Here is a 27,706-nt window from a genome sequence, read left to right as displayed (position 1 = left end):
GGATTAAGTCCTTTAATTATTTCTAAGATATAAAATCACTATTCCTGGTTTATACATTTTAGGAATATCATCGGCCTTCTTTTTACTCTGTTGCTTTTGATAGCTTTTCCTTGACCTTGTAGATTTACTAAATATTAAATAACTACAAATTTCATACAGAGAAAATCCATTGTGTTTTCTGAACTACCAAAGCTATTTTGTAAAGATTTATTTAGGTGGTTCAAAGAAATACTCATTATGTATAGCTCATAATGATATTAATATTTTATCATAAGCATAGGGATCTTCAACATCTCATCACTCAGCAATATGGCCTGTGTCTGCACTCTCCAGGCACAATGGGTCATGACAGACAATGCTGTGTTTACAGGAGAGAGAATGAGATATATGAAAGTGTATTGATTTTAAAACCCAACCACAAAGATCAGTGATTTTTACTAAGATCATTAAATGTTATTTATTTCCTCAGTTAAACATCAACTATGGCAATAAAATTTTTAAAAATTCCATTAAGTTTATTAGTTAAGAAAGTGAAATTTTTAATACGTCTAAAGTTAATGTAAAGTTACATCATATATGAACATTTTCATTTGATTATTTGTATATTTAATATCTCTGTCAATTTTTACTTTTTTTTTAACAACATTGAAGATCAAACTTACGGCATACACACAATTGGCAAATTCTCTTCTCTTGGTCAAGCTGGTAAGCTAATATATTCTTACCTAACAAATAATGACTAACTTAAATTTAAATAAGATAGAAACTGGAAAATAATCAATGCTATCAAATTTTGTAAAAGTATTTTAAGCAGAAAAATAAAATTTATTTATAAATAGTGATTACAGGCTGTGAGCAATGGCATTTTCAGTATAATGGAATAGAAGTTATCAATGATACTACAGGTTACAATTTCATAAAACTACTATATCATTCTATATTCCTTACTGATTTGTCTAGGAAAATTGGACTATATTTCATATGTTGGTGTTTATCAGAGAAACTAAAATGGTGGCTATGTTTCTTTTTTTAAATTTTTGTTTATTTTTATTTATTTATTTAAGAGTGACAGACAGAGAAAGGCAGAGAGAGAATGGGCACACCAGGGCCTCCAGCCACTGCAAATGAACTCCAGATGCATGCGCCCCCTCTCCTTGTGCATCTGGCTTATGTGGGTCCTGGGAAATTGAGCCTCAAACCAGGGCCCTTAGGCTTTACAGGCAAGCACTTAACCACTAAGCCATCTCTCCAGCCCATGGATTTGTTTCTTACAAACAGTTATCAAGACCTTTTACTTGATTACACAAAAGTATACTGGTTGTGAAAAAGGCGGGAAAATAGGAAATAATTATGGTTATCTAAATTTGATTAACAAAATTTTAAAGACGTTTTCTACTATGATAACCCACAGAGTTATGAATTTTTGATCTAAATCTGTGTAATATTGGAAAATCGTAAAAATTTATTTCAAAAGGAAATTATGAATCCTGTCATAGCACACATCTTCTTTGGGTGTATGATCCATAAGGGCTCTGTGAATTTGGCCTTTGAGCATTCCTGACAATTTATTTTAAACTGTGCACCTTCCCAAGCCATACTGTTAGTCACCATGTCATTTACATTTAAAATGATGCTTTCAGCATAACATATTTGGAGTGAATAGTGCCTTCATGCAGGGAAATTGAGAGGTAAAGCCATCTGGGAACTGACAGGGGAAGAAAAGACCCACTTGGTAGTTAGTGATTGTGTTGAATTCTGTTTTTTACTTCCTGGCTAAGATAGAGGGAGAGGTATTTGAATATAGGATGAAAGTGGGTGTTTGGCATAGTCCTTATGGATGGAAATTATGGGAATGCCTCGTTCAGGACTTTGCCAAACACAGGAAGATCTGTCCCTCTTTCTTCTTGATCTAGTCTCTTTTTTTCTTCTTTCCAATCTTACCAAATTTTAGACAAAAAAACAAACAACATTTTGCAGCCAGGAATATAGCAGCTGCCACACAGGTCAGCAGGAACCCAAGCACATCCAGAGAGTGGTATTGGAACCAGGTGAGGTCATGGGCTGCCACCCGGAGGTGCTTGGCCCCTTTATGACGCATGACAAACTCGATCCAGAAGACTGCACGGTCCAGGGGCTTCATTGGCTGGTCATGGTGAATTCTGGATAGTCTCATGACATTCTCCTTATAACTAGAAGGCAAATACATAGGCAGAAGTTAATTTTTATTGTAGGTAAGTATATAATCCATGTTTTATGTCAATGCCTAAATTGTGTTTAGACAAAGATTATTAATATTATTATTATTTGCTTTTTCAAGGTAGGGTCTCACTTCTTCAGCTCAGGCTGACCTGGAAATCACTCTGTAGTCTCAGGGTGGCCTTGAACTAATGGCAATCCTCTTACCTTTGCTTCCCAAGTGCTGGAATTAAAGGCATGTGCCACCATGCTCAGCAAAATGCTTTCTTGAACTTTACCCATTTCATAGGATTTTAAGTTGTAAAGTGTGGAAGAAGTACCCTTAATGCAATGTGGTGAAATGCAGAAATAGAAAAACTTAAGTTAATAGATGGGAATATATAGCCTCATTGCTTACAAATGAGTTTGGATGTTATGTGAACTATCTGTACAATATTGTACCAAGATCAAGATGGTGACTAACCAGTAATATACATGCATGGCCGTTAGCTTCTGAGTAGTTCATATGAGAGACATAGGGAACAAATATTTAACGTCTGTGGGTCATATTAGGTTTTTGAGATTGTTGCATTTGTGATAATTACTCTTTGGTACACATTGCTTCTATTGGCAATGTGATGACTGAATAAAAAATGTGAAGGCATATCCATGCACATGAACTTTGAATATTTACAGGAATCAAAATAGTTCCCTAGAACTATAGTCCCTAATCAATTCAGTAACACAATAGAAAGAATTAACAGTTATAAGAGGAACGTTTACAGTATGGTCTCTCAGACACAAAGTGGCCTTGATCTCACACTAGCTGACGCTACCTCCACAAGACCTGCATAATAGGAGGAAAAAATGGTGACATTAAAACAGAAGAGATGCTACTTATAAAGAAGAAGGGATGCAGTGTGGGGGGATTTGGGAGGGTAGAAAGAAGGTGGTGGGGTGGGATTATAGTATATTGTTTACATATGGAAGGTGAAAATAAAGTTTTAAAAAACGAATTAACAGTTATAATGATATCTGCAAGAAACCTGAGTGTACGTACAAGACAAGACATATATTCGCTTAGTTCCTAGTAACTTAGGCAGAATTATTGTCTCACTTTCATTTCTGCTAAGAGTCAGTTTCTAGAGTGCATTCATGGGGGTGACAGAGTGACATAGTTTGTGAAGAGATGGTCCTGGTCATGACAGGACATTGCGAGAATGGAGAAATGTGAATGTGGTCTTCATTCACATGGGGTGTGCCACTAGACTCAGCAGCAGGGGATTGGCTATCCACATGCAATCTTCATACATAGTTAAATAAAAGTTAAAATGTGTTGAACTGCATGTAGTTGAAATCAACATAGTAGTTTTCACATGATCATGCCAATGTACTTTAGGCAAAATATAGTGGTGGGAAAGTATTTTGAAATCAAATTCTCCATAGCTATAGTTAGAGATTTTGATTTTAAACTTACATATGTTTTATAAAATTCTTTGTGGCATCAAATTTAAAAATCTATGCTATTTTCAATAAATGAGGCAGGCTAATCACAGACAATATTCATATTTTTACTTCAGGCACTAGTGATATGACTATTAAAAGAGTTTGAGTAATTAAAATTGCTATAATGGCTAAGATGAAATGTCATTTTTTAACCTGTACATGTGTGTCTGTGTGCAGCTGTTCATGCATGTGTGCATACTTGTGTGTGGAGGCCAGAAATAAACTAGGTATTTTTCTCAATTTCTTTCCACCTTATTTTTGAGACGGTCTATGCCTGAACCTTGAGCTGCACTAGCTAGCTGAGAGACCCTCCTGTCTTCACCTTCCCAGCACTGGGTGACATCATAATGCCTTTTTCTTTTTTTTTTTTTAATTTTATTTATTTATTTATTTGAGAGTGACAGACACAGAGAGAAAGACAGATAGAGGGAGAGAGAGAATGGGCGCGCCAGGGCTTCCAGCCTCTGCAAACAAACTCCAGACGCGTGCGCCCCCTTGTGCATCTGGCTAACGTGGGACCTGGGGAACCGAGCCTCGAACCGGGGTCCTTAGGCTTCACAGGCAAGCGCTTAACCACTAAGCCATCTCTCCAGCCCCCTTTTTCTTTTTTAATGTAGGTGCTACAGATCCAAGGTCAAGTCCTCTGCTTGAAAGTCAAACACTTTGCTGATATTTAATATTCCTTAATTGTTTTTGGAATCAGAATGGAATATAAACACCATAAGTTGTGTTCTCAGCTACTCTCATGAGGCTTTATTAGGCTTAGAGTTGATGTGAAGTTACTTTAAATGATATGTATTTACTTGGAATTTTTAAAAAAATATTTCTGACTCTGTTTTCTGGAATCAATCATTTTAAAATTGAGCAGGAAATCTGATAAACATTCCATGCACTTGAGTTTAGAGGAATCATAGAATTTTCATACTCTGATATTTATTAAATGAATCAATGTTCAGAAACTAAGAACTTAGTGAGAATGTAGATAATTAGATATTGAAGTCAACATTAATGGAAAATAATAAAATCACAGTAAGATTTACTGATGTTCCTAACACCCAACCCAGTTCATGAATTGTAGTTTCCATACTATTCTAAAAATTGTGACTTATTCAGAAATAGATATTAAGTAATGTTTAATAACTATGAATATTAATTATTACTTCTGAATGAATAGCATTGAGCACGTTATTATTCAATTTGGAACTAATGTTTTATATTTAAGTATTTATGTACTGACTTATGAAAACTAAAGAATACTTTATATAGTCATATTATTATATCTGGGAAACATTGATAGAATATTTGAAGTCAGGGTTTTTTTTTTTTCCAATTTCAGGAAATTACTTCAGTAGTTGGGAACAAAATAAATATGGTAGACTCTAGTCTCAGCTAATGATTGGACAGTAAACCATTTACAAGGCATGAGATGCTGGGAATCTTCCCGCATGAGGGACAGCCTCATCGGAGGGAAGGAGGGCTTCCCAGCCACAGCACTCACGAAGGCTCATTGATGACTGTCCTCAGGGCCCCCAGCAAGTCTGCACTTGTCATGGTGTTCAGGTTCACCTCCACGGCGGCTCCCTTGGCCTTCATGTGAGCGATGTTATCAGGCTGGTCAGCGAACATGGGGACCCCCACCATAGGGACCCCATGGTAAATGGCTTCATAGATCCCATTGGTTCCACCGTGGGTGATGAAAGCTCTGGTTTTGGGGTGTCCTAGTTTGAGGAGAGAGTTAGAAGTAGGTATGGATTTCAAGTTATCACAGTGGTAGACTTTCAGAGGCAGAGGCTGGCAAAAAAAAAAAAAAAAATCTACAGTACAAGCAAGACATTTACTAAGACTACATTTTCTATGAATGTCTCAAGCACGAGAGAGAGACGTCCCAAACTTCATTGTCTGAGACATTATTGAGCTGGAGAAATGTGACCGAGACTTGAAGTGGGATGAGATTCTTAAATGAAGATGATTTTAATGAGCCTGGGGAAGCACACATCTATGAAATTAATGGCCTTTTAATTTAATTATCTCCGCCCTAAAACTGGAAGTGAAAAGTGGATATCTACTTATTAAGTATGTTCAACCCACTTGATGTTAGTTATTTAGATAATCTGTTGCCAGATTTCATAGTCTTTCTTCCTGGGGGATGGGGTGGGGGGAGGGGTCTTACCAAGAAGGTCATTCTGGGGGAGCCAATCAAAAAGCTGAGTATTGGATCCCAGTGTGGCTGGTTTCTGTCCTTTGTATCTCCACAAAACCTGTGGAAGACAGTGCTGTAGTTCTGCAAGTAAAATCTCAAAGTGGGGGTGTGTTAAAGGATGGAGAATTGTTTAGAATGAGCCTAACCTGCCTACTTTAGGAGTGACTACAGTGCAGGTATAGACATAGCAGTTTGTAAATACATAGCAGGACTGTTCATGTCCACCTGTTCACAGTGGCTTCTATTAATAGATTTTAGGATGTCTTGGTTTGGGATACAGTGAGAAGCGGGTAATGTTCTTTTTATAATCTATTTTTCATATAATACTTGTTGCTCAGAGCCCATTTCTTATAAAGCATTTTGTTAGGGGCTGGGAGATAGCTCAGGCAGCTGAATGCTTCCTTGTATGCATAAGGGACTGAGACTCATACCCAGAACTCCTGTAAAGATGTTGGCTGCGGTACTGGTGCCTCTAGTCAAGCACTGGGAAGGGAGAGACGGGAATGTTTCTGGGTCTTCCTGGTAAGCAATTATAGCCTAACAGGCAAGCTCCAGAGCAACAAGACACCTGGTCTCAAAAACAAAGCAAAACAAAAAGCAAAACACATTGACAGCTTTTCTTAGGAACAACAAAGTTGTCCTCTGGCTTCTACATGCATGCACATGCAAATTCACATGCATCTGCACACACACTCATGCATACATACACACATGTGAATTTATAAATAAAACATTTTAAGAGGTCAAAATGCATAATATTGAGAGGGAAGAATATAAGCTTCCAACTGAATTACTACTAAATATGGACAGCTGTAAAATTCAAGTGTAGAAATTAAAATCTACAGTTTATGATGCTTAATTAGCAAATAACTCTATATTATTTCAGGCACTTAGAATAACATATAAATATGAAACATTCTAGTTTGATTAACAATAGGAATATATAGAGAATAAAAATTCAGAATTATTATAGGCATCAGTTAATTAAATTTTATATATCAGAAAATGATGCATACTATATTTAAAATAGCATTTATTTTTAACTGCATTTAATTTAAAAAAGTGTAGTTTATAGTTGCCAACTTCTACATCCTTTTTGTTATTGTTTTCAGGAAGGGTCTCATTTAGCCCAGGCTTCCCTGAAATTCACTCTGTAGCCCCAGGCTGGCCTCCAATTCACAATGATCCTCTTACCTCTGCCTAGGATTAAAGACATAGTCCACCACATTTGGATATAGGTTTATACTTCTATAGAAACATTTTGATAAAGTTTTAATGAAACTTAAAATGTTGGAGTTATTTTTTAAACATAATATCTCTCTGAGTTTAACCTCCTCTTATCCTGGACATTGGCACTGAACCACACATCAGAGCTTCTGGTAGCAATTGATGCTGGATATAGGATTTTAAGTGACCTAAGCTTTTCATCTCTGTTCTATTAAAGTAAATGACAACAAAAGCTTGTGTTCTCATAGGAATGCATGTGTCATACACACATAAATGTGTCAATACACCATTTATATATTTATTTAAGGTTGGCTTTAGTTATACTCAGTAGAAATGGGTTTAAACATCGGTCTGCAAAGGGCGTCATTAGCAGCAATCATTCCCATCAGTAGAAGCTGCGTTGCTCTGAGAATCAGAGGTTGTACTGACCTTCTGGGGAAGCTGGGCGAGGGCAGAGGCAATGAGATTGGCCTTTTGTTCTGAGAGGTTTTTGACCATGGACCCCAGAGAAAACACCACAATGCCATGTTCCCCTGAGCTCTGGACAAATTCTTCCATTTCCTGCAGCAAATACATCCTTTTTATTAAGAAAAAAAAAATCTCAATCCAGTATCTTAAGGTGTGGGGAGATTTTTTTTTTACACATAGGTCTAGGTAGAAAAATGAAAAGATGTGTCCGAGAGATTCTTAGACTGGTTTGGTTCTGTGACATGTAGGACCAGTTAGTCCTTATAAAAGACAGTGCATCTCTGAAGCTTGCCGAAGATACGTCCAAGAACAAATGTGGCACCAAATCATAGAAGGGAGCAGGCAGCGAGACCGCGCCTCTCGTGGTAAGTGCAGTCGTCACTCTCAATGTTTAATGTTCCCAACTTACACAGAATTATGGCAAATGAGAAAATACACCATGAAATGAAGCATAAGAGTCATGTGTTTGAAACTACTTGAATATCTGCTACACACAAAGTTATTAATTGGTTGATCCACCTTCCTGTAGACAAGTGTTCTGCCTTTCAATATTAAAACTGTTTTTCATTTTCTGTTTTCATGCATTTTTTTAAAGTATTTCAATCTCATTCCCCTCAGTTTCTCTCTCTTATCCCCTCCCACTAACCATGGAATGTGCAATTTACTAGGGCTACACCACTGATAAACTTGATTCTTATATCTAGGGAATGTATTAAGGTTGTAACATGTAGTAATGTATTCTAGAAGAAAATAACACAGTTAACCTTACACTATAATTATAATAGAATTTATAAAACATTACTTCTTCATATCATGATGATAAGATCCCATACAATTGTAATACTATTTATATGCATATATAAATGCCATAGCTAAAAATCCCTATAAATTTCTCTTCAAATAAAATTCCTTGAGTCCTCATTTAGTTTTGAGAGTGACCACTAATTCCTGAATTAGGACCTTTAACCTAATAATCTATGAGAATATGACCTTCTAGAAATGTGTCTTGCATTCTCTGTGGTCACCCTGGCATCACTATATTTTTCAAATTATGGATATAAAATTAAAGAAAGGGGGATATCTTAGCTGTCTTAAGTGAATGTGACCTGCTATGATCAGCTTACTTAATATCAGAAGAAGATTTCTAACATGTCAGCAATTGTTACACTGCGCTTGATTGAGTTTTCAGGAAACCTCTCAGTGGGGAGGTTAGGACAGCCTCCTGCACTGGATCTTCCCCTCTGGAGCTGCACGTTGCACGGCCACACCAGGCCAGGACACGGCCACTTCCGCTCAGGTCCTCAACAGAGGTCCACTGACTGTAACACACACACACACACACACACACACACACACACACACACACACACTCATCTGTACCACATTTCTTTTGAATTTCTACTTAACTGTCTTGCTGCCCTTGTACTCTGTATCCACAATAAAGCCGTAAGCTAGGGCTGGTACTCTACTTGGTAAAAGACTACGTTGCTAGTCAAACTGAGTCTAGAATATGATCATTTTTCTGTTTATCAAAAAAAAAATTGTGGGACTGGAGAGATGGCTTACCAGTTAAGGCATTTGCCTGTGAAGCCTAAGGACCCAGGTTTGACTCCCCAGTAACTATGTAAGCCAGATGCACAGGGTGGCACATGCATCTGGAGTTTGCTTGCAGTGGCTGGAGGCCCTGGTGTACCCATTCTTCCCCTCTGCCCCTGCCTCCTGTCTCTGTATCTCTCTCAAATAAATGAGTGAATAAAATATTTTTAAAAATTGTGGTTGGGGAGATTGCTCAGTGATTCAGGCTCTTGCCTACAAAGCCTGGTGACCAGGGTTTGATTCCCCTGTACCCATGTAAAGCCACATGCATCTGGAGTTCCTTTGAAGGGGCTGAAGGCCCTGATGTGCCCATTATCTCTGTCTGTCTCTCTCCTCTCTCTGTCTCTCTCTGCTTGCAAATGGATATATATATTTTAATTCTAAGGGTTCTTTTTTAGAGAGAGAAAAGAGAATGTGTGTGGATGAAGGAGTGTAACTATAGTGATGAGGTGTGCAGCATTATTCAGTGAGCCATATAGATGCCATTTATCTTTCTGTATCTTACATCAATATTTATTATTACCAATGAATCAGGAAGGCTTGCCTTCACAATAGTAACTTGATTGGTAAATAGAGCATATTCAGAATACTAAAATAAAAAGTATAAATTCAAATAAAACTTACACAGCCTAAACAAAAATGACCAACCAAAGAGAAATCTCCTAGCACCATTTAATATGCAACCTTCAAAAGTGTTCATGCTTGATGGCTAAAAAGCAAAGGTTTGTCTTTTCATTCCCTTTTTATAAATAAATAGTGTTCTTGTGAATTTATCAATTTTCTTTTTCCTTTCAATGCTTCTCTTTTAAACATCCCTAGCATTGTAAATTTTTTCCTCAATGACACTGACTGTGGAGCGGGGTAGACAGCTCAGCGGGTCAAGCGCTCGCCTGCACGCTTGTAAAATGGGAGGGAGGCAGAACCAGGGAGATTCCAGGAGCTCACTGAAAGTTCAGGCTACTGGGAAAGCTCTGGCCCAGTGAAAGATCCAGTACAAAAAAGGTGAGTGAAGAGCTGGAGAGATGGCTTAGCAGTTAAGCGCTTGCCTGTGAAGCCTAAGGACCCTGGTTCGAGGCTCAGTTCCCCAGGACCTACTTAAGCCAGATGCACAAGGGGGCACACGTGTTTGGAGTTTGTTTGCAGTAGCTGGAGGCCCTGGCACACCCATTCTCTCTCTTCCTCTCTCTGCCTCCTTCTCTCTGTCTGTCACTCTCTAAAATAAAATAAAATAAAATAAAATAAAATAAAATAAAATAAAATAAAATAAAAAAGGTGAGTGGCATTCCTGAGCAGTGACACTCAAGGTTACCCTCTAGCCTGTACACACACACACACACACACACACACACACACACACAGGTGACTGTGCACACATACAGGCACCCACATAGAAACAATACTAGAATGTGATATACAATTTCATTTTTACTCAGAAAATCTCAACATTACGCCTATGAATAAACAATGCTTTATTTCAGTCTATCTATCCATCTTATTACTTTTACTTCATGCTGGTGATTCTCAACCTATCTGAAATACTTTCAGTTGAGAATGACCAAATGTTTTCTAACAATTATTTTAAAAATTGCCTTGATCCTTAAGGCCAAAGCAGAACTCATCATCAACAACTTAAAGGAGCTTTTCCACTGACTGTTCCTATGACAGGAGAAGTCAGCATTGTCCAGTCATCCCCTGCATCCACGTGTGTGGGCACTTGCAGACTGTGATGGCCTTCAGCCTGCTTGGATGAAGGCCTCTTTCTCTATGCAGCAGGTGGGCACGTGACCCTGTGCATGGCTCTGTCAGGCTCATCAGGAAACCTGTAACCATGTCCTTGGTGATCTCGGTGGCTCTGGCTTCCCTTGTTTCAACCCAGTATCCACACTACAGATGCATGTTTTTTATACCCCTCCTCAATTATTTTATTCTGCAGCACAAGTTCTTAAAGTCCAAACGATCCTGTATGAATCATGAAAGACTCACTTATGAAGAGGAAAAGAAACCTGTGACTGAATCTGTACCTGTGGAGGGGAAATCAGGTATTTGACTACAAAGTACCTAAAATCTCCACCATCACAGACCTACCTTAGGTAATGGTTTGGCAGGTTTGCAGTGCAGTCCTCCCACAAACTCAAAATTAGGTAAGTATGGACGAGGAAACTCAAAATCCCAGTATGTCCTCATGAGCCAAATTTCAGCTTTGCCCATTGTCTCACATAATGTAGTGGGTCTCCCTGAAGAACATACAGGAAGTTGGGTGGAGAAAATTAGCAGAAAGGTTTGCTGAGTAGTTCTGAAAAAAAAATGACAATACTCTTTTATATTAGGAAGAAATATTAGATCCTCGAGGATAATTTTTGTGACTATATGTTAAAGGGAGTGAAGAAGGATAATGTGGAATGGGAGAAGAGAGCATTGGGAGGTAGTGAACCCCAAAACTCAGTCCATCTTCTCTTCCAGAGTCAGTCCCATCCTTGAAGTGGTTGGTCATTATTTTTTTTCCTCAAAAAATTGTTGATGAATTCTTAGCCATTACAGCCCACTTTGGCATGTGAGATACAAATATAACTATTATCAGGTATTTTCTTCACTATGTCCATTAAATGATTTTTTTTTGAAAGGGAAAAGATTAAGTATTAGTTTTAGAAGCTACTTGAAGAAACGGAGTATTTTCAAATAATAACCTCAAACAATTCACACAGAACACGTGTTTTGCAGCTGAGAACTGGTGATGGCATGCAGCCAGGTGAGTAGCCTCTTCTTACAGGCCTGTCTAGGTGGCGCTTCGGAATGTGCACACACGTCCTCAGTCTTAGTCTCATGACTGAGAAGCATGAGCTGAGGTCACAGAATGTGAAAGGACAGCCCACGCATTCATGAAGGCCTCGGATGCTACTTCCCTTCTTCATCACTAATTCTCTCAGTGAACTTTATGTGCATAAATTTAAGAAAAGAACAGTCTCAAAATGTCTATACGTTTTTAAAATATTTAACTTATTTATTAGATAGATAAAGAGAGAGAATGGGCATGCCAGGGTTTCCAGCCACTGCAAAACAAACTCCAGACTCATGTGCCACCTTGGGGATCTGGCTTATGTGGGAACTGGGGAATCAAACCTGGGTCCTTAGGCTTCACAAGCAAGTGGCTTAATCACTAAACCATTTCTTTATCCTTTTAAAAGTCTATATTGAAAGCACTGATTCACCCTTACAATTATGAATCCAGTGAAACATAAAGACAATAAATTTAAACAATATATATACAAATGTTAGCAAAACTTCAATAAATTATCTACAATTTAACTTTTAGGCTAATGGCTTATGAAACAAAAATTCTAAATTAATATTTACCTCATAATTATACTTATTCAGTTATATTTTCATATAAGTAACTATAAGAACAGTACATAATTATGTAAAGAATATACAATTAATAAATAGTATAACTACTACATAACGTCTTTCATCTATTTAATTTCTTACTTAAGGGTACATGATGACCTAATGAGATAGAGTTGAGTCTGGATGAACTCAGGGGCACATGCCTAAACTGGGGTTGCTGTAGACAAGAGAAGAGTTATCAGGTAGAGAATACTGATCTCTCAGAGGTAACAAGCCACAGCGGCTAAGTTCATATGTATAGATAACTCTGCTAAGCTCTCCCGATGTTCAGTTCTTTCCAATGACAAGAGAGAAAATCAACAGGGACAATTCATGGATCATTTTCTAAGAGCAAAATCCTTCAGGCCAGTTTATAGATAACTCCTTCTGAAGTATGCAGGAAGAACAAATTTATGATGGGCTACACAGGAAATAAGTAGATTATTGGATACTCGCTACATGCAGTGTATGCCTGCGAGGAACACAGAGCAGAGGCAAATGAGAGAGGAAGAAAGAGTTAAAGAGGTACACTATATGCACAATGGAGAAGACAATAACAAGGAAATCACACGAAGCAGTAGTGCATCTACACAAATAGATGAGGCTGGAGAAATGGCTCAGCAGCTATGCCACTGGCTTGCGAAGTCTAAGGACTTGGGTTGAATGCCCCAGTACCCACATGAAGCCAGATGCATAAGGAGGCACATGTGTTTGGAGTTTATTTGAAGTAGCTGGAAGCCCTGATGCACCCATTCTTTTTCTCAGCCTCTCCCTTTCTAAATAAACAAACAAACAAATAAGTACATGAGTTGTTAAGACATTATGCACATGCATACCTTTAAATTTTCAAACAATGAAATTTATAAATTATGCAAACTTAATAGTGTTATCACTGACAAACATAAATACATAAATCATAAATATGTAAATACTAAGTAAAGTTCTACTTCCTTATAGTGCGATAGGTTACCAGAAATGTGTACTGTCACTAAAGTAAATCTAGTAATCCCCATCATGGTGATTCTTCTCTGTCAACTTGGTAGGATTTGGAATAGCTTAGGAAACACACCTCTGAGTGTGCCTGTGAGGGTTTCAAGAGAGGTTTAACTCAGTTGGGAAGACACATCCTAGATGTGGGTGACACTTTCCCGTTACTGACACCCCAGGATTGACTAAAAAGAGAAAATACTTTAGCACCAGCATCTATCATTCTTTGCTCCCTGAATGGGGATGTGTGACCAGCTGCCTCAGGCCCTTACTGTCAGAATTAGAGCCTCTCTCCTTGAAATGCCTTGACATGATGGATTTTACCTTAGACTGTGAGCCAAAAAGAGACTCTCCTTTCCTTAAGCCGCTTTTGTCAGATATTGGCATAGAAATGATAAAAGTAGCTTATACAACCCCTCTGTTGCTTTTTAAAATTTTTACTTTTTGATTTTTCTACATAGGAGTGTTTCACTCTAGCCCAGGCTGACCTAGAATATGACTAGGCCCTTCTGATGCTGGTGCTAATTTAGGCTCTACATCGCCTTCAGGAGTCACAGGTCATCCGAAAACAAAGGTTGATGGAATTCAGTTCTTGATCTAAGACAAGGATGCCATTTCTCATTAGCATTTCTGTAAGGGAAAGAGAAAATGGGATGAAACAAATAGCAAAATGAGATAATTAGACATAGAAGACACAAGTTTCACTGTTTGGGGTGAAACTAACGGCATATCACATCGCATCATTGATCCACTTCAACCCTAAACATTTTCACTTTTAGAACTATACCTCTTGTGCTCATTTTTATTACTTTACTTTCTTCTTAGTTGTGTTTTGACTTTCTGTTGGAGATTTGGTCTCACCGCATAGCCCGGGTTAGCCATATCCTTCCTTCTCCTTTTGCCTCCTGCAACTGGGATTGCGAGTATGTTCCATGATGTCTGTGATCTCCCTACTTTTAAAAGAGATGTAAAAATGGGACATACATGTCTTGATATTTATCTCTATGAATTAGTTTGGTCTGTAAATTTAAAGATAATCACATTTAGAAGGACATTGAACAATCTAAGGCATTTGATATGTATGTAAACATTTACATTAGCTATTGTTAGGAATCTAGAACATAATTTTGAAATGCTAAAGAAAACAGCTTGGTAGGATAATGAGAGGATTGTACCTAGAGTTCTAGTGATCATTTTTTTTTGCTTCAGTGGGGATTCTTTTCTAATTTGTAAGTAGCATAATTCTAATGTTGTGCCATTAAACATATAATCAAGTTATATCAGAGGTTTTCCATAAACCAAGAGGAATAGTAATACAACTGTTTCACAACTGTAATTATTATTTCTATTATTGTAAAGAGTGAATTGTCACACATTTGAAAGATACCACTGGATAGTGAACTACGGAATTTGAGTAATTTTACAGAAGGGAAAATAGAACTCTTTGTCAAATGGGGTTACTCTGGGCTAGAAGTCTTTTCACAGGGTCCCCATGGCATGAAAAGCTGCCCACGTTCTGTCCTTTGTAAACATAATTTTCATTTATTTATTTGAGAAAGAGAGAGAGACAGATAGAGAGAGAGAGTGGGCACACCAGGGACTCCAGCCACTGTGAACAAACTGCAGTTACATGTGCCACCTAGGTCCTTTGGTTTTGCAGGCAAGAGCCTTAACCGCTAAGCCACCTCCCCAGTCCCAAATCCTGTCTTTAAAGAACTTTCTTTAAAGAACCTTTAGGTCATGCTTCTGCTCCTGATTCTGACTAGGATAGGCAGAGCCAATCTACTGAACTTTTTCTTGTTCATGTTCATGTGCAAATGGGCCAGGCAGGGGTGAAATGCTCCCACAGGCCATCTCTTGCATGTTCTGTTGGAGTCTGGCTGCTGTCATTGGTGGCTCATAGCATGGGGATCTCTGTTTCTTCGTGGAAGACAGACTTAAACAAAGCATAAAGATTTCCCTTGACATAATAAGTATTGAAGTTATTTTAAAATATTTTACTTATTCAAGAGTGGGGGAGAGAGGAAGAAACAGGTGGGGAGAGAGGTGATGGGTGTGCCAGAGCCTCCAGACATTAAACAAACTCCAGAAGAATGGGCCACCTTGTGCATCTGGCTTACATGGGTACTGGGAATCGAACCTGGGTCCTTAGGCTTTGCAGGCTAGCACCTTAACTGCTAAGCCATCTCTCCAGGCCCCAGTCTTACATTTTTGAAAGCCCACCTATACTACATTCAGTAAAGTCACGTGTTTTTACAGCAAGATAGAGTTGAGCCCAGGCACAGTATGGGACATGACTTAATTTTGTATGTTATTGCCATAGCACAGGCCATTGAGTTTAATCGCATATGAAGACAATGGATTTAGTACTCTCACAGGCTTTGCTGCTAAAACCCAAGGTGCGGTAGCCAGCCACACGTGTCTTCTGGATATAACACAGCATGGTGGATGGCACCATGTTAGAAATGCAGGCAGGAGGAGCCCACGTTCCCTGACATTCCGATTCTGCTAGATGCTGCAGCCCCAGTGCTGGTCATTCCATTCATGACATTTACAATCTTTCCTGCGGGGCAGAAAGCAGGCTCACGGAACACTGGTTGGGTATTTTCTTGTACTTACCTCTATCTCCAAGACACAGGGAGCTTTTCTTTGCCATAGTTCAACAGGTCATTTTTCTACTGGCTCCCCACACCCCACTGGAACTGAAGAATGGCCATTGTAACGGAAGTGACACAGAAATCTACTGTGTCCAAATATAATATAAAAATAATGTACCTACTCTGTTCCAGTTCACATAAAGACACCGGGTGCTGCCATTTAATACTTTGTATAAACATATGAAAAAGTGGAACTAAACTTTTCTAGTTCTTTTCACTGTACTCCAAACAAAATATTGGTTGTTCAAACTTGTTTAGTAACACAAGGAGCACAAGGATTTAAACGAAGTACTTAATTTCTCAAAGGGTATGATTTCTGGTTCTAGATTATACTGTAAAAGGAGAAGTTGGGAAGTTTTTTTGTTGTTATTATTTTTGTTTTACAAAGGCTTTTTCACACATTATATAATGGCCAAGGCTTCCTTTAAGAAGGAAGTACGTGACAGTTGCTAAGTATAGACCTCATTGATAGTGTAATTAACCTTTTTCCACTAAACAATACTACTTTGGTGTAAAGGTATTTAATATAGCTTTTACAAATGGCCTAGCATCTTCACAATGAATTTTCCCAGAGCCCAGTGAAATTATTAAATCCCAATAAATAACTGTGACTCAAAGAATTGAAGTAAGTCGTTAAGTTGATACCAGACAGGGAACAAGTGAAAAGAGAACCCATAAACATGTGTACTTTCCAGAATCTTCACCATCATACTTGGTAATCTCCTGACTTAGGGAAAGCACATTTTCACCTCTTGCAGTACCTGTTACAGGGAGTATATAATGCACACATGAGCAGTGGGAATTATTATGGAAACAGCTTTCAAATGCCTTCAGAAATAAAATATGCATAACATTGAAATTTATATTTAAATGTGACTCAAGGCATATGAAACTTAAAATCTTTCCCAAATATAGCTGTTACATTATAAAGAATATAAAATCACATGTTTCTTAGCAATTTCTAATTATACTTTCAAATATCATCACAAAATTTAATTGTATTTCATATATTTTATATATGTGAGATGTGTAATATCTTCCCACCACACAAATTCCATGAAACTTAAAAGTTTTACTGATAGAAATTTAATGAACAATATTCCAGCATGGACGGCAACAAAAAGCACATGCATTTTACTTGTGAGAGGGAAGATCAAAGTCAAATTACAGTCATTGTATTCCTATGCCCGTAGCCTATCTTGTTCTTTTCTAAGCATGAACTGCTTTTGCCCCAGGTAAAGCACTCGGCACCCTTGGGTCCTTGTTCAAATGTTACCCTCTCATTTGAACATCCATGACCCCTCTATTTAACAGCACAACTTTTGGACTGGAGAGATGGCTTGATGGCTCAGAGAAAAAAGTGCTCACATACATAGCCTAAGGTCTTGGGGTCAATTCCCCTGTACCCACATAAAGCCAGAGGCTCAAAGTGGTATATGCATCTGAAGTTGGTTTGCAGTGGCTAGAGGCCCTGGTGTGCCCCTTCATCAATCTTCTCTCTCTTATCTCTTGCTTGCTTGCAAATAAATAAAATATTAAAAGTACAAGTTTAGAACAAATAGTCCTTTATTTTAGTATACACTACACTTACTTTATGTATTTATGTATTATGTGTCTCTAATTCTTAGACTATAAGCTCTACCATGGTGATTTTTCTCAGAATTGGTTATTGCATTTGTAAATCCTGGAAAAAATGACAAGCATTGAATTGGTACTCAGTGAATCCATTTTTTTTTCTTTTTTTGTTTTTTTTGAGGTAGGGTCTCACTCTAGCCTGGTCTGACCTGGATTTCACTACTTAGTCTCAGGGTGGCCTCAAACTCATGGCGATCCTCCTACCTCTGCCTCCCCAGTGCTGGGATTAAAGGCTTGAGCCACCATGCCCGGGAAATTTTTTTTTTAGTATACAAGGAGAATAGGAAGGAAGTACAGTATGTGGAGAAATAAAAAAGGGGAGTATCAGATGTATAAGAGGGAAATATTATGCACTTAACTTCTATAAGCAGGTATCCATGGTAGCATCTGATATTAATCTGTGCTGCTCAATAACCCCATAAGGACTATCAGCACTGCAGGAACATCACTCAGGAATGAAAACCATGAGGAAGAAAATCTCATGAGAACCAAAAGAAGAAGCAATATAAACAACCAACTAGAACCTGCCTCCACTATGGATATTACTTTATTTGATTCTCCTAAGGAATATTTAAGGTAAGAAAGCTTTAGGCTCCTGAAGGCCATCACCATGGAGAGAGAGTGGCCCCACCTGAGGCCAAAGACACATAGTAAACAGAAGGGGCAGGATGTGAACTTTTTCTTTCACTGTTCTCTCTCTCCCACCTCTCATGGTGGTGGTGGTGGTGGTGGTGTGTGTGTGTTTTACTGGCGATTGAACATAAGGATTCATGCATGTTGGGCCAGCACTCTACCACTAAGCCACATCGCTAGCCTCAGTCTTCAGGCTTCTCATGACTGCCTTAATGCTCTTTAATTACTTTTTATGAACAAAGTAAAGAATGAAGGGCAAAAGGAAGATGCAATTTACATGTCATCTTGGACTGTTTTCCATTGTATCTGTTTGAACTCTGGCATCATGTACTTTTGTAAAGGTGCTTTTATTTATATTTGAAAAAATATTTTTACAATGAGAAGCCATTACCTACATAAGTACACAGTTCTTTTCATTCAATGATGAGTGCATGCAGTTAATAAGGCAATTCAAAACCTCCTCTAAGAAATTTATCTAGAGGCAATAATCAAAGAATTAATGGAGACAGCACATTACCCTCAGTCTGGCATGTGCCATGGGATAGAAAACTGGCTAAATGAGCAAAGCACATCATGTTATGATTAACGTGTGAGAAACCCACACTGGAGAAGAGGGAGCCTGTTGAAGAAATGATGCTAGTAAAACCGGAAATCCACCCTCAGGAGAATGCACAGCCTCCACTCTGCATAGAAATCAGTTCAGGCAGATTTAAAAAGGAATGTTCTGAGCTGTTAACTGACAGCCCGGGGAAACACTAGGAGAGAGGCACAGGCAGAGGTAGGAACTTTCTGAATGAAACCCAGTGGCCCAGGAAATATTTCAGGATAGAGGTACAGGCGGAAACTTTGTGAATAAGACCTAGGATCCCAGAAAATACTTCAGAGTATAGGAACAGGCGGGAGCTTTCTGAATAGAACCCGGAAGCCCAGAAAGTAGCCCCAAGAATTTAAAAATAGGACTATGCAAAGTTAAAAGCTTCTACCCAGTAAAGGAAATTACCTTGTATTGTAAGCTAATTTAAAATTTATAAAAGAATGAACATTGTTCTAGATAACAATTTTTATAACATTAATAACAACATTTTCAAGACTCACCTAAAACTTGGCTATAGTATGAATTCCATTTTCCCCAGTAGGACTGAAATATATAGTCTTGCAGGAGGTAAGATAGGCTATTTCTGACCCTGTCACCCAAAGTCATGTGGTCAGTGAGCTCTGACAAGGCGGCAGGAACGTAGGAGACCGGTGCTGGGATTTTCCCACAGTGCCTCTCCGCTGTGAAGGCTGGAGTGAAGCGCAGCGTGTACACGAATGGAACGCCTAACCTCAGGGCCAGCAGCTCCCCGCAGATTGTTACTGGATCTGCCAGCAGCACGCTAAACCTGCCTCTCTGAAGTCTGGCCATCAGTGTAGGGTTGTTCAGCACATTATCACAGGTCTCTATATTAATTTGGAAAAAAAAGTCTAGCAGCTTCCCTAGTTCTCTGGAGAAAGTCCACATGGTGAGAGGACTTGGCCTGTGGTCCAACCATAGCATTATCATTTGTTCAATGATATCATATGCATTTTTCCTCTGGAAAGAAATGGGTATCTTCTCAAAATGCATAAGATTGTCAGCACTGGAGTTCATGAATAGAGTTTCTGATGAAGTCAGTACAGTCACACTGTTGTTTCTCTGCATCAATTCTTCTAGAATGATCTTAATATTTAACCAGTGGCTACCATGCGTAGGCCAAACAAGCACATTCCCACTGAGTACAATTTCAGTCAGAGTTAAGTTAATACAAAGCAGCTGGAATATCATCATGGTGATATTCATTGTGGAAATCATCCTACTGTGGACATTTTAAGATGAAAAGAAAACTTCAATACATTTAGGTGGAGAGTTTCAAATAAAATTATATTGAATATGGTGACTATACTCATTCATGGATCAACAGATCTACAGACTTTATATATAAAATATATATAGAGAGGGGGAGAATGGGAGAGAGCAAAGACAGAGGGAATGGGTGCACGAGGGTCTCTTAGCCCTGCAAACAAATTCTAGATACATGTGTCACATTGTGCGTCTTGGCTTTACATGAGTCCTGGGAGTTGAACTCAGGCAATCAGGCTTCACAGGCAAAGGTCTGTAACCACTGAGAAATCTCTCTAGTCCCTGATCTATAGGCTTAAAGGAAAACAGTATAAATCAAATTTTATATGCATGAACACGATTACAGTATAGATAGAAATCTAGTCCTATTATAAAGAAAAGGAAACTAAGAAGCTATAAGCTTGGTGTCTGTGTACTTCATAATAACTGAAGTTTTCAAAAGTATCCTCAATATAATCTCTTTTCCTAAAATTAGGATTAAGTAAGAATAGCAATCCCATACTGTCAAAAGACTATTTCCCTCCTTGTAAAACACGTTTACGTGTATTTTCTTACTAGACATTTTCAGTGTTATGTGACCAAAGCGGTTTCTTTCATTTACGAGATAACCAAACCAAAATTGAGCTGCCTGACATGATAAAGTTATGTGGATGGGATTATAATCATATCATTATGGACGGCATTATCACTCATCATTAGGAAGCCAAGAAAAATAACAACTTTCACTTAGTGGCAGTTTTCACCAATATTTCCTAATGTTTTAGACTTGTTGGTAGAGGAAATCACTACCTTTGGATTTTTCTCTGACAGTATTATTGTCTCTCACATTCTTGTTTCATGGAACCACGGTATTCTATATGGCATCTTTATACAAAAGAATAAAGATAACTCCTGACACAGTGAAGCAACCCAGGTCAGTTTCTCAATCTTTTAGTAGATTAAGCAGGGCTCCAGAGTTCAGTAGTCTTAGAATAATAATTTAAAAAAGGTCCTTCTACCAATATTGGACTCTGAAGAATTATCTAGACCCTGTCGTCCTTACTCTTCTTAGGTGTAAATCAGAGATGACTCTATTTTTATACTACTGTTTAAATTGGAATTATCTGCAAAGCCACTACAAAATGTGCTTCTTTCGGATTCTACATCAACAAAGCACACTGATGTTTGTTGCAGCATGATTTGTAACAGCTAAATTATGCAATGTGCCATCCTCGGAATCTAGAAGCTTTCCTAGCTCTTTGTAGAAAGTCCGTATTGACAGAGCAGTTGGGCGCAGTCGTAAAGGGATCGAAATGCACAATGGCACATATATACACAATGGATTTGTTCAACCATAAAGAAGAATAAAATTATGTAACTTGAAGGACAATGGATGTAACCAGAGATAACCATATTAATGAAATCAAATCCATCTCAGAAAGACAGACATGTTTTGTCTTACTTGTGATTGATTTTATATAAACTCATGAAATCATGTATGTATATATGATATGGAAGTAAAAGGCAGACTCTTTAGAGATAGCAAACCATCGAAAGCTATGTAAGATTTACTTATTTACTAAAAATTATGATCATTTAAAAACTTATGAAAATGTACCTTAGAATCTCAAAAATGGCACTGCAGCACTTACTTAACTTTTCAATGCTTGGTATTTTTTAAACAAGAAACTAAACACTTCTGCAGGTATCATCCTACCTGATCTAGATCTGTAATGCGAGGCCACAGTAACAAAAACAGCGTGGTAGTGGTGTAAACACAGCCATGCAGAGCAGACCCCTGGGGCAGAATTGGAGACCTGGCCCTTGGTTCAAGCAGCTACAGCTACTTGATCTTTGGCAAAGTTTTCAAAAAATCTGTTTGCTACTTTTAAGTGGCCCATGCTGCACAGTAGAGCAATTGTCTTATTTGTGATGAATAATAAATGATATATTGCTGATACAGTAGACATGTGTTTGTTTTGAAATTATACTTTCATGGTAAAGAGAATTTAATCCCATTAGTATCAAAACAGATATGTGCTATGTATATTCTCTAGTTTCATATATGCCTGAAATATTCTGATGGAAAATTCAAAATGCATAAAAGCATAACAAATAAATTATATGTTTATACATGCATGTATATGTTATCTTAGAGATTTAAGCTTCCATAATTGGTAAAAGAATGTCATGTCAAATATGTCTGAGTTAAGAATATAAATGGGGCTCAGTAACTTGAAATAATTATTTATTCATTTCTAGCACTTTATTTTATAGTAAGCATTTGGGCTCAGTTAGTACTCAGCCCACAGGAATATTTTAAAATTACATTTCAGCAACATGAATCAATTCCCCAGAAATCCTTATTCTGGATAGCATTCTATAAGACGTAACCACCAGTACAGAAGGAGAGGGAAACGATCTGGACAAAAGGTGGATAAAGCTTAACCCTAAAATCATGGGCTTTGGCTGCTGTAAATACCAGGCCCAGAATTAGATTATGCCCGACAGACAGCTGTAAGCCCAGGAGACCCATGAGATCCCCCAAACAATGTAGGCCAAAACACTTGATTACCTACCGGAGCTAAAATGTAAGACCCTATTGCTGACGACACCACAGACTGCTGTCACAGGACGTCGGATATCATCCTGCAATGGAAAGGGCAATGAGCTCCCTCCTGGCTCGCTCTCACAGTGCTGGAAATCCCTACTGGAGCCACTGCAGGACATGGTCACCAACAGCAAAAACAAACAGAAAACCCTGCAGATTACACAATCAACCAACTGGACCAGAGGCACACACTTGTGCAATAGTGGCACACAACCTCTGTGGATAAGCAACTGTTCTCTGATTGGACACAAGGCCCACTCAGTGGGAGAGACCTCATACCTGGTACTGGAAGCCAAGTCAGAATCCCATGGTCAGGAAACTCGGACTTCACAGAGAACCTCTCACGGCCCTCTGGAGAAGAACCGTGAGCTTTCACACCCAAAAAGTCTCTCACATAAGTTTGCACACCCCTTATAACTCACGCTGCTCTCACTCTTGCTTATAGTATCTGCTTTATTTTATAGATGGTGGAGAGAAAATGAGACAAGAAGATAGCTGGCTGCCCACCATGAGACATGCCTCTTTTACTACAATTGCTGGGGTCCAGGAGAAATTGCCGAGGAAGCCTGGACATGAACACTGCTCTTACTGCTAACCTGACAACCAGCTCAGCAATCAATCAAAACCTACCAAAGCAGAATCTTGAGGCTACAGAGAGTTTAACATGAAATCCGCTTGCCAACAGGCCTGCCATGGCTCAGGGAACGTTGTGGAAGAGGGGAAAGGAAGACTGTAAGAGCCACGGAGTAGGAACACCCTGAGGCACTGTGCACCCCCCTCAGTGCTACCACACAGGGACTGACCAGGGCCTTCATGACCCCCACAGGGAATATGCGCCCCACTGAGAAGGGCCCCTCAGGTAATGGGAGCAGGGGTGAGGGGATAAAAGAGTAAAACTTGTTAAAATTAAAAAATGACACTTAAGTAAAAGATAGTTTGCTGTTATTTCAAATTGCCTTCATTAGGAGAGATTATTTATTTAATTTTCATATATAATGCTCTAATATATACTTATTTATGATGTAAAGGGTGCTTCTTTAAGAAACCTACTTGTTTGGTAGTTGTCAGAGGAAGAAACTTGCTTCTTAACTATACACAATGCTTATAGTCTCTGAACACTGCCATGCAAATTTTGAACTAACTCTCCTTAAAAGTGTGTACAAAGTCAGTGGAAATAAAAGGAAATTTTACCTTTCAATTTTAAACTAACATACTTGACATATTCACAGATTTTTCTTTCCTTCTGTTAGAGATGAATGGCACAGGTCTCTAAGATCCAGAAACAATATCCCCAGACAACACACCTCAGATGTCAGAGTCACAAGGGGAGCTATGCCTTAAGGGGTAGCAAGGTAACTAATTACTACAGGGCCCAGTGAAACATCATGCATCAGATTAAGGACAAAAAGATAGAACAACAGATTTCAAAAACCAAACTGAGGTCTGGAGAGATGGCTAGTGGTTAAAGACACTTGCTTGCAAAGCCTAATTGTTGGGCCCTGAATGGCCCAGGTGTGAAAATTCCTGAGCCTAGCTGAAGTTTGGCGACCTGTCTCTGGCCAGCTAGGACTCAGCGAGACGAGACGCCTAATGGCTCTGGCCTGCTACTTCCACGCAGGAGTTGAAATTACCATCTCAATAGTCACAGTTTACTATTGGCCCTTACCTCTCCCAGCACCCCCCCCCCCACCGCCACTCCCTGTCCTAAAATCCCTGCCTTCATCCTCAACATTATATAGGCAACTGCTCATAGCAAGAAAGAGAGTTCCTGTGAGTTCCTGCTTCGAAAAGACTCCCGACTCAGTGTGGTTTTTCTACCGTGGTTAGGAGAGGTCTGAGTCCTCCAATGCTCATCTTCCTCCTTAACCCCTTGGGAGGAACCAGCAGGCCTGGTCCTTCCCTCAGCACTACCTGCCCCGCCGGCTGAGCCCGGCACCTAATGGTCTGGGTTTGATTTCCCAGGACCCACATAAAGCCAGATGCACAAAATGGTGCATGCATCTGAACTTCAGTTGACATGGCTAGAGGTCCGGGTGATTTCTCTCTCTTTCTTTCTCTTCTTTCTCCCTTTTCCTTTCTCTCTCTCTCTCCTTCCCTCTTTCTTTACTTGCAAAGAAATAATAAATAAAAAAATTAAACACAAATAAATTATAAATTATCTATTACTATTATCTAAAAGGTTTTAGAAATATTTCAAATAACTAAAATTTCCACTTGAAATTTAAAATGAGAAGAAAAATCATAGAATTTCAAGGACATTGAAGTTTCGATGTGAGAAAATTTAAGTTTAAATATATTTTTTCACACTATATCACATGATATTCTTTCTTGCTGCTGAATATTTTGAAACCTATATGTTTGTACCTGTGATAATGATTTTCTTCAATTAGAATAAATCAGCTGTACGGATTTCTTTAACAAAATTTATGTGCAGGTATTGTAACAGTTTCTGGAGCATCAGAAAAGATCAATAAATACCAAATACCATCAATATACATGGCATCCATGATTTTGAACAAAATACCCATGCCATGAGGCAAAATAAGTAATTTTAACATTATCATACCCTATTGTTATTATGTAGCAGAGCTTAAGGACTCTGGGGCTCTTAGTATATGATACCACAGCAATGCAATCTTAGAAGAAAGTGGTTTGTTATTAGTTATCAGTGATAATTTGAGAGCCAAATGGATACGAATTTATTACAAATACTTTAATTATAGCAATTAATGAAAAGCTGATGATAAATTTACATGGCTTTTAGATGGAAAATCTCGCAAGTCCATTGCATGCACCCACTGTCCTTCTTCCTGTTACACGCCAGTGTCAGGCAGTGAAAGGATTACTAACCCCATCATGTCAGAACGTTGGCTTCTTACCTGATTTATTTGAAAATGAGTGTTCATGTCACAGGTACGAAGATGACTGATTTTTGTACAAACAGATCTATGTACTTATTCAAGTCTGAAGAGTGTAATTCTATTAGCAAGATGGTGCCATGTATAATAGTCACATGTAAGAACATCTATAGAAATCTTCATTACATTCTCATGAACACATTGTTAAGAAAGATTAGCTCATGTCTTGAGATTAGAATAGTCTTCTATCGCCAGCATTAACTTACAGGAAAAAATACAATGAGGACTGTGACTCTGAGAACTCAACCTGGGAAAGTTAACTGTGGGATAATCTTACAACATAGAATAGACGACATTTAATCACGGGAGTTATAACCACAAAGTTGAGAAGCAGTTGTTAAAAACAGAGGAGACAACATAAAGAGGTAGCAATCCAAAAGGACCCAGGAATATTCCGTGGACATTCAGCCCAGATAGTAACTGAGCTACGGTTCATAATCAGATACGTTAGTTGACTACGTGTCTGGAGACATGAAGGAGCTTTAGTAAACTTTGCAGCTTCATTCTTCTATGAATTTCTGTGTTTCTTTATCTCTCCTCATCGTTAATAAGATCCAGTTTGGTCTGTGTGATGTGCTCCGTTCTTTTGTATCTTCAAGGCTCATGTGCCATCATTGGACCTGTGCTGGTGATCTCCACGACACCGAAACAAGATGGTCGTTCCCATGCAGGGAACAACGAGCTGCTCTTGAGTTTTGTGGAGAGTGGTTAACATACCCAGAGACTATGATGACTTCCGTGAACCCTAATTGATAGTTTTGGAGCTGAACAGGTGCCTCGGTGACTGAAGTGCTTGCCCCACAAGCGCAAGAACCTACCTGTGTTTTGAACTCCAGTGCCCACATAAAAGCTCGGTGTGGTGGCTTGCACCTGTAAGGCCAGAGCAGTGCAAGCACACTATACCATTTATCAATTAATTTTATCCATGGAATAGTTGATATCGTTAAGCCCATAAAATCAGAAAATAGCATCCTGTAATTCTGCAGAATGGTGTCATCTAAAATATACTATCTTTCTGTCACATGATAGCAGTAGTAACAGTACACCAATAGGTGGAACGGAAATTACAGAATGGGAATTAAAGTGAACTGTTTGGTTTTGTTTTTATGTCAAAATACTGAAATAAAATGGCCACATACCTAAGGCTTTACTGTAATAGGAATCCCATGGCTTCCAAAGAGTTTCAAACATGTAGTCCTGGAGATGGTAGGAGATGAAATTTCTCACTCTGTCAGTGAACGACATCTGGTCCGTGAGTTCTGATAAGATTGCAGGAACATAGGAAGGAGGGTATGGTACCTTCCCACAGTGCTTTTCCACTGTGGATGCAGGGGAAAATCTCAAGGAATAGATAAATGGGATCCCCAGCTTTAAAGCTACAATGTCACCACAAGGAAATACCGGATCTGAGAGCAGCACTTCAAACGCCCCTTTCTTCAGCTTGGCCATCAGCTTCCCATTTTTCAGAACACCATCACAGATCTCTTTAGACACCATGTGGAAGTCCTCAATGACTTTGGCCATCTCCTGATAGAATTTCCAAATGGTTGAAGGAGATGGTCTGTTCTCCAGCCACGTCAAAACAAAATTCTTGATCACTCCTTCTATTCTTTCCTTGCCAAACGGCACTTGATAGATTTCAAATGTCAGAGATGAGTTAGTTGTTGGTGTGATGAAAAGTGCGCCAGAGGCCACTAGGACAGTCACGTTATGTTCTTTGTTAATGAGCTCATCTATGATTATCTTAACGTTTAGCCAATGACTGCCTTCCATGGGCCAAATGAGAATGTTCCCACCAAAAGTGGCTCCAAGGAGGCTCATCTGAAGAGACCACAGCAGACATTTTTTCCACAT

The 27,706-nt window shown here is 38.7% G+C and overlaps 1 protein-coding gene across 2 annotated transcripts; it reads right to left on the bottom strand.

Moving 5' to 3' along the window:
* Window positions 1–1,909: 1,909 nt before the first annotated feature.
* On the bottom strand, window positions 1,910–27,706 carry LOC101605548 (UDP-glucuronosyltransferase 2A1). Of its 2 annotated transcripts, none has more exons than XM_004665365.2 (6): window positions 26,992–27,706; window positions 11,258–11,406; window positions 7,538–7,669; window positions 5,852–5,939; window positions 5,180–5,399; window positions 1,910–2,189 (listed from the first exon to the last, which is right to left on the bottom strand). In XM_004665365.2, the coding sequence occupies exons 1-6, from the start codon at window positions 27,704–27,706 to the stop codon at window positions 1,910–1,912; spliced, it is 1,584 nt and encodes a 527-aa protein (XP_004665422.2). The 2 variants fall into 2 exon arrangements, with proteins under 2 accessions (XP_004665422.2, XP_012805811.2); XM_012950357.2 differs by having other exon boundaries at window positions 27,241–27,316.

Source organism: Jaculus jaculus, chromosome 11 (assembly GCF_020740685.1).
Source record: "Jaculus jaculus isolate mJacJac1 chromosome 11, mJacJac1.mat.Y.cur, whole genome shotgun sequence".
NCBI lineage: Eukaryota > Metazoa > Chordata > Mammalia > Rodentia > Dipodidae > Jaculus > Jaculus jaculus.
Note: the sequence above shows the minus strand (reverse complement) of the source record. Positions and strands in the feature narration are given on the sequence as shown.

Excerpts from the sequence above, each read along its gene's own strand:
- LOC101605548 (XM_004665365.2), bottom strand. The coding sequence starts at position 27,706 with ATGTGGAAAAAATGTCTGCTGTGGTCTCTTCAGATGAGCCTCCTTGGA. Across the intron at positions 7,670-11,257 it reads CTGCCAAACCATTACCTAAG|GAAATGGAAGAATTTGTCCA; the intron begins GTAGGTCTGTGA and ends TATTTGCTGCAG. Across the intron at positions 5,940-7,537 it reads TCGCCCAGCTTCCCCAGAAG|GTTTTGTGGAGATACAAAGG; the intron begins GTCAGTACAACC and ends TGTCTTCCACAG.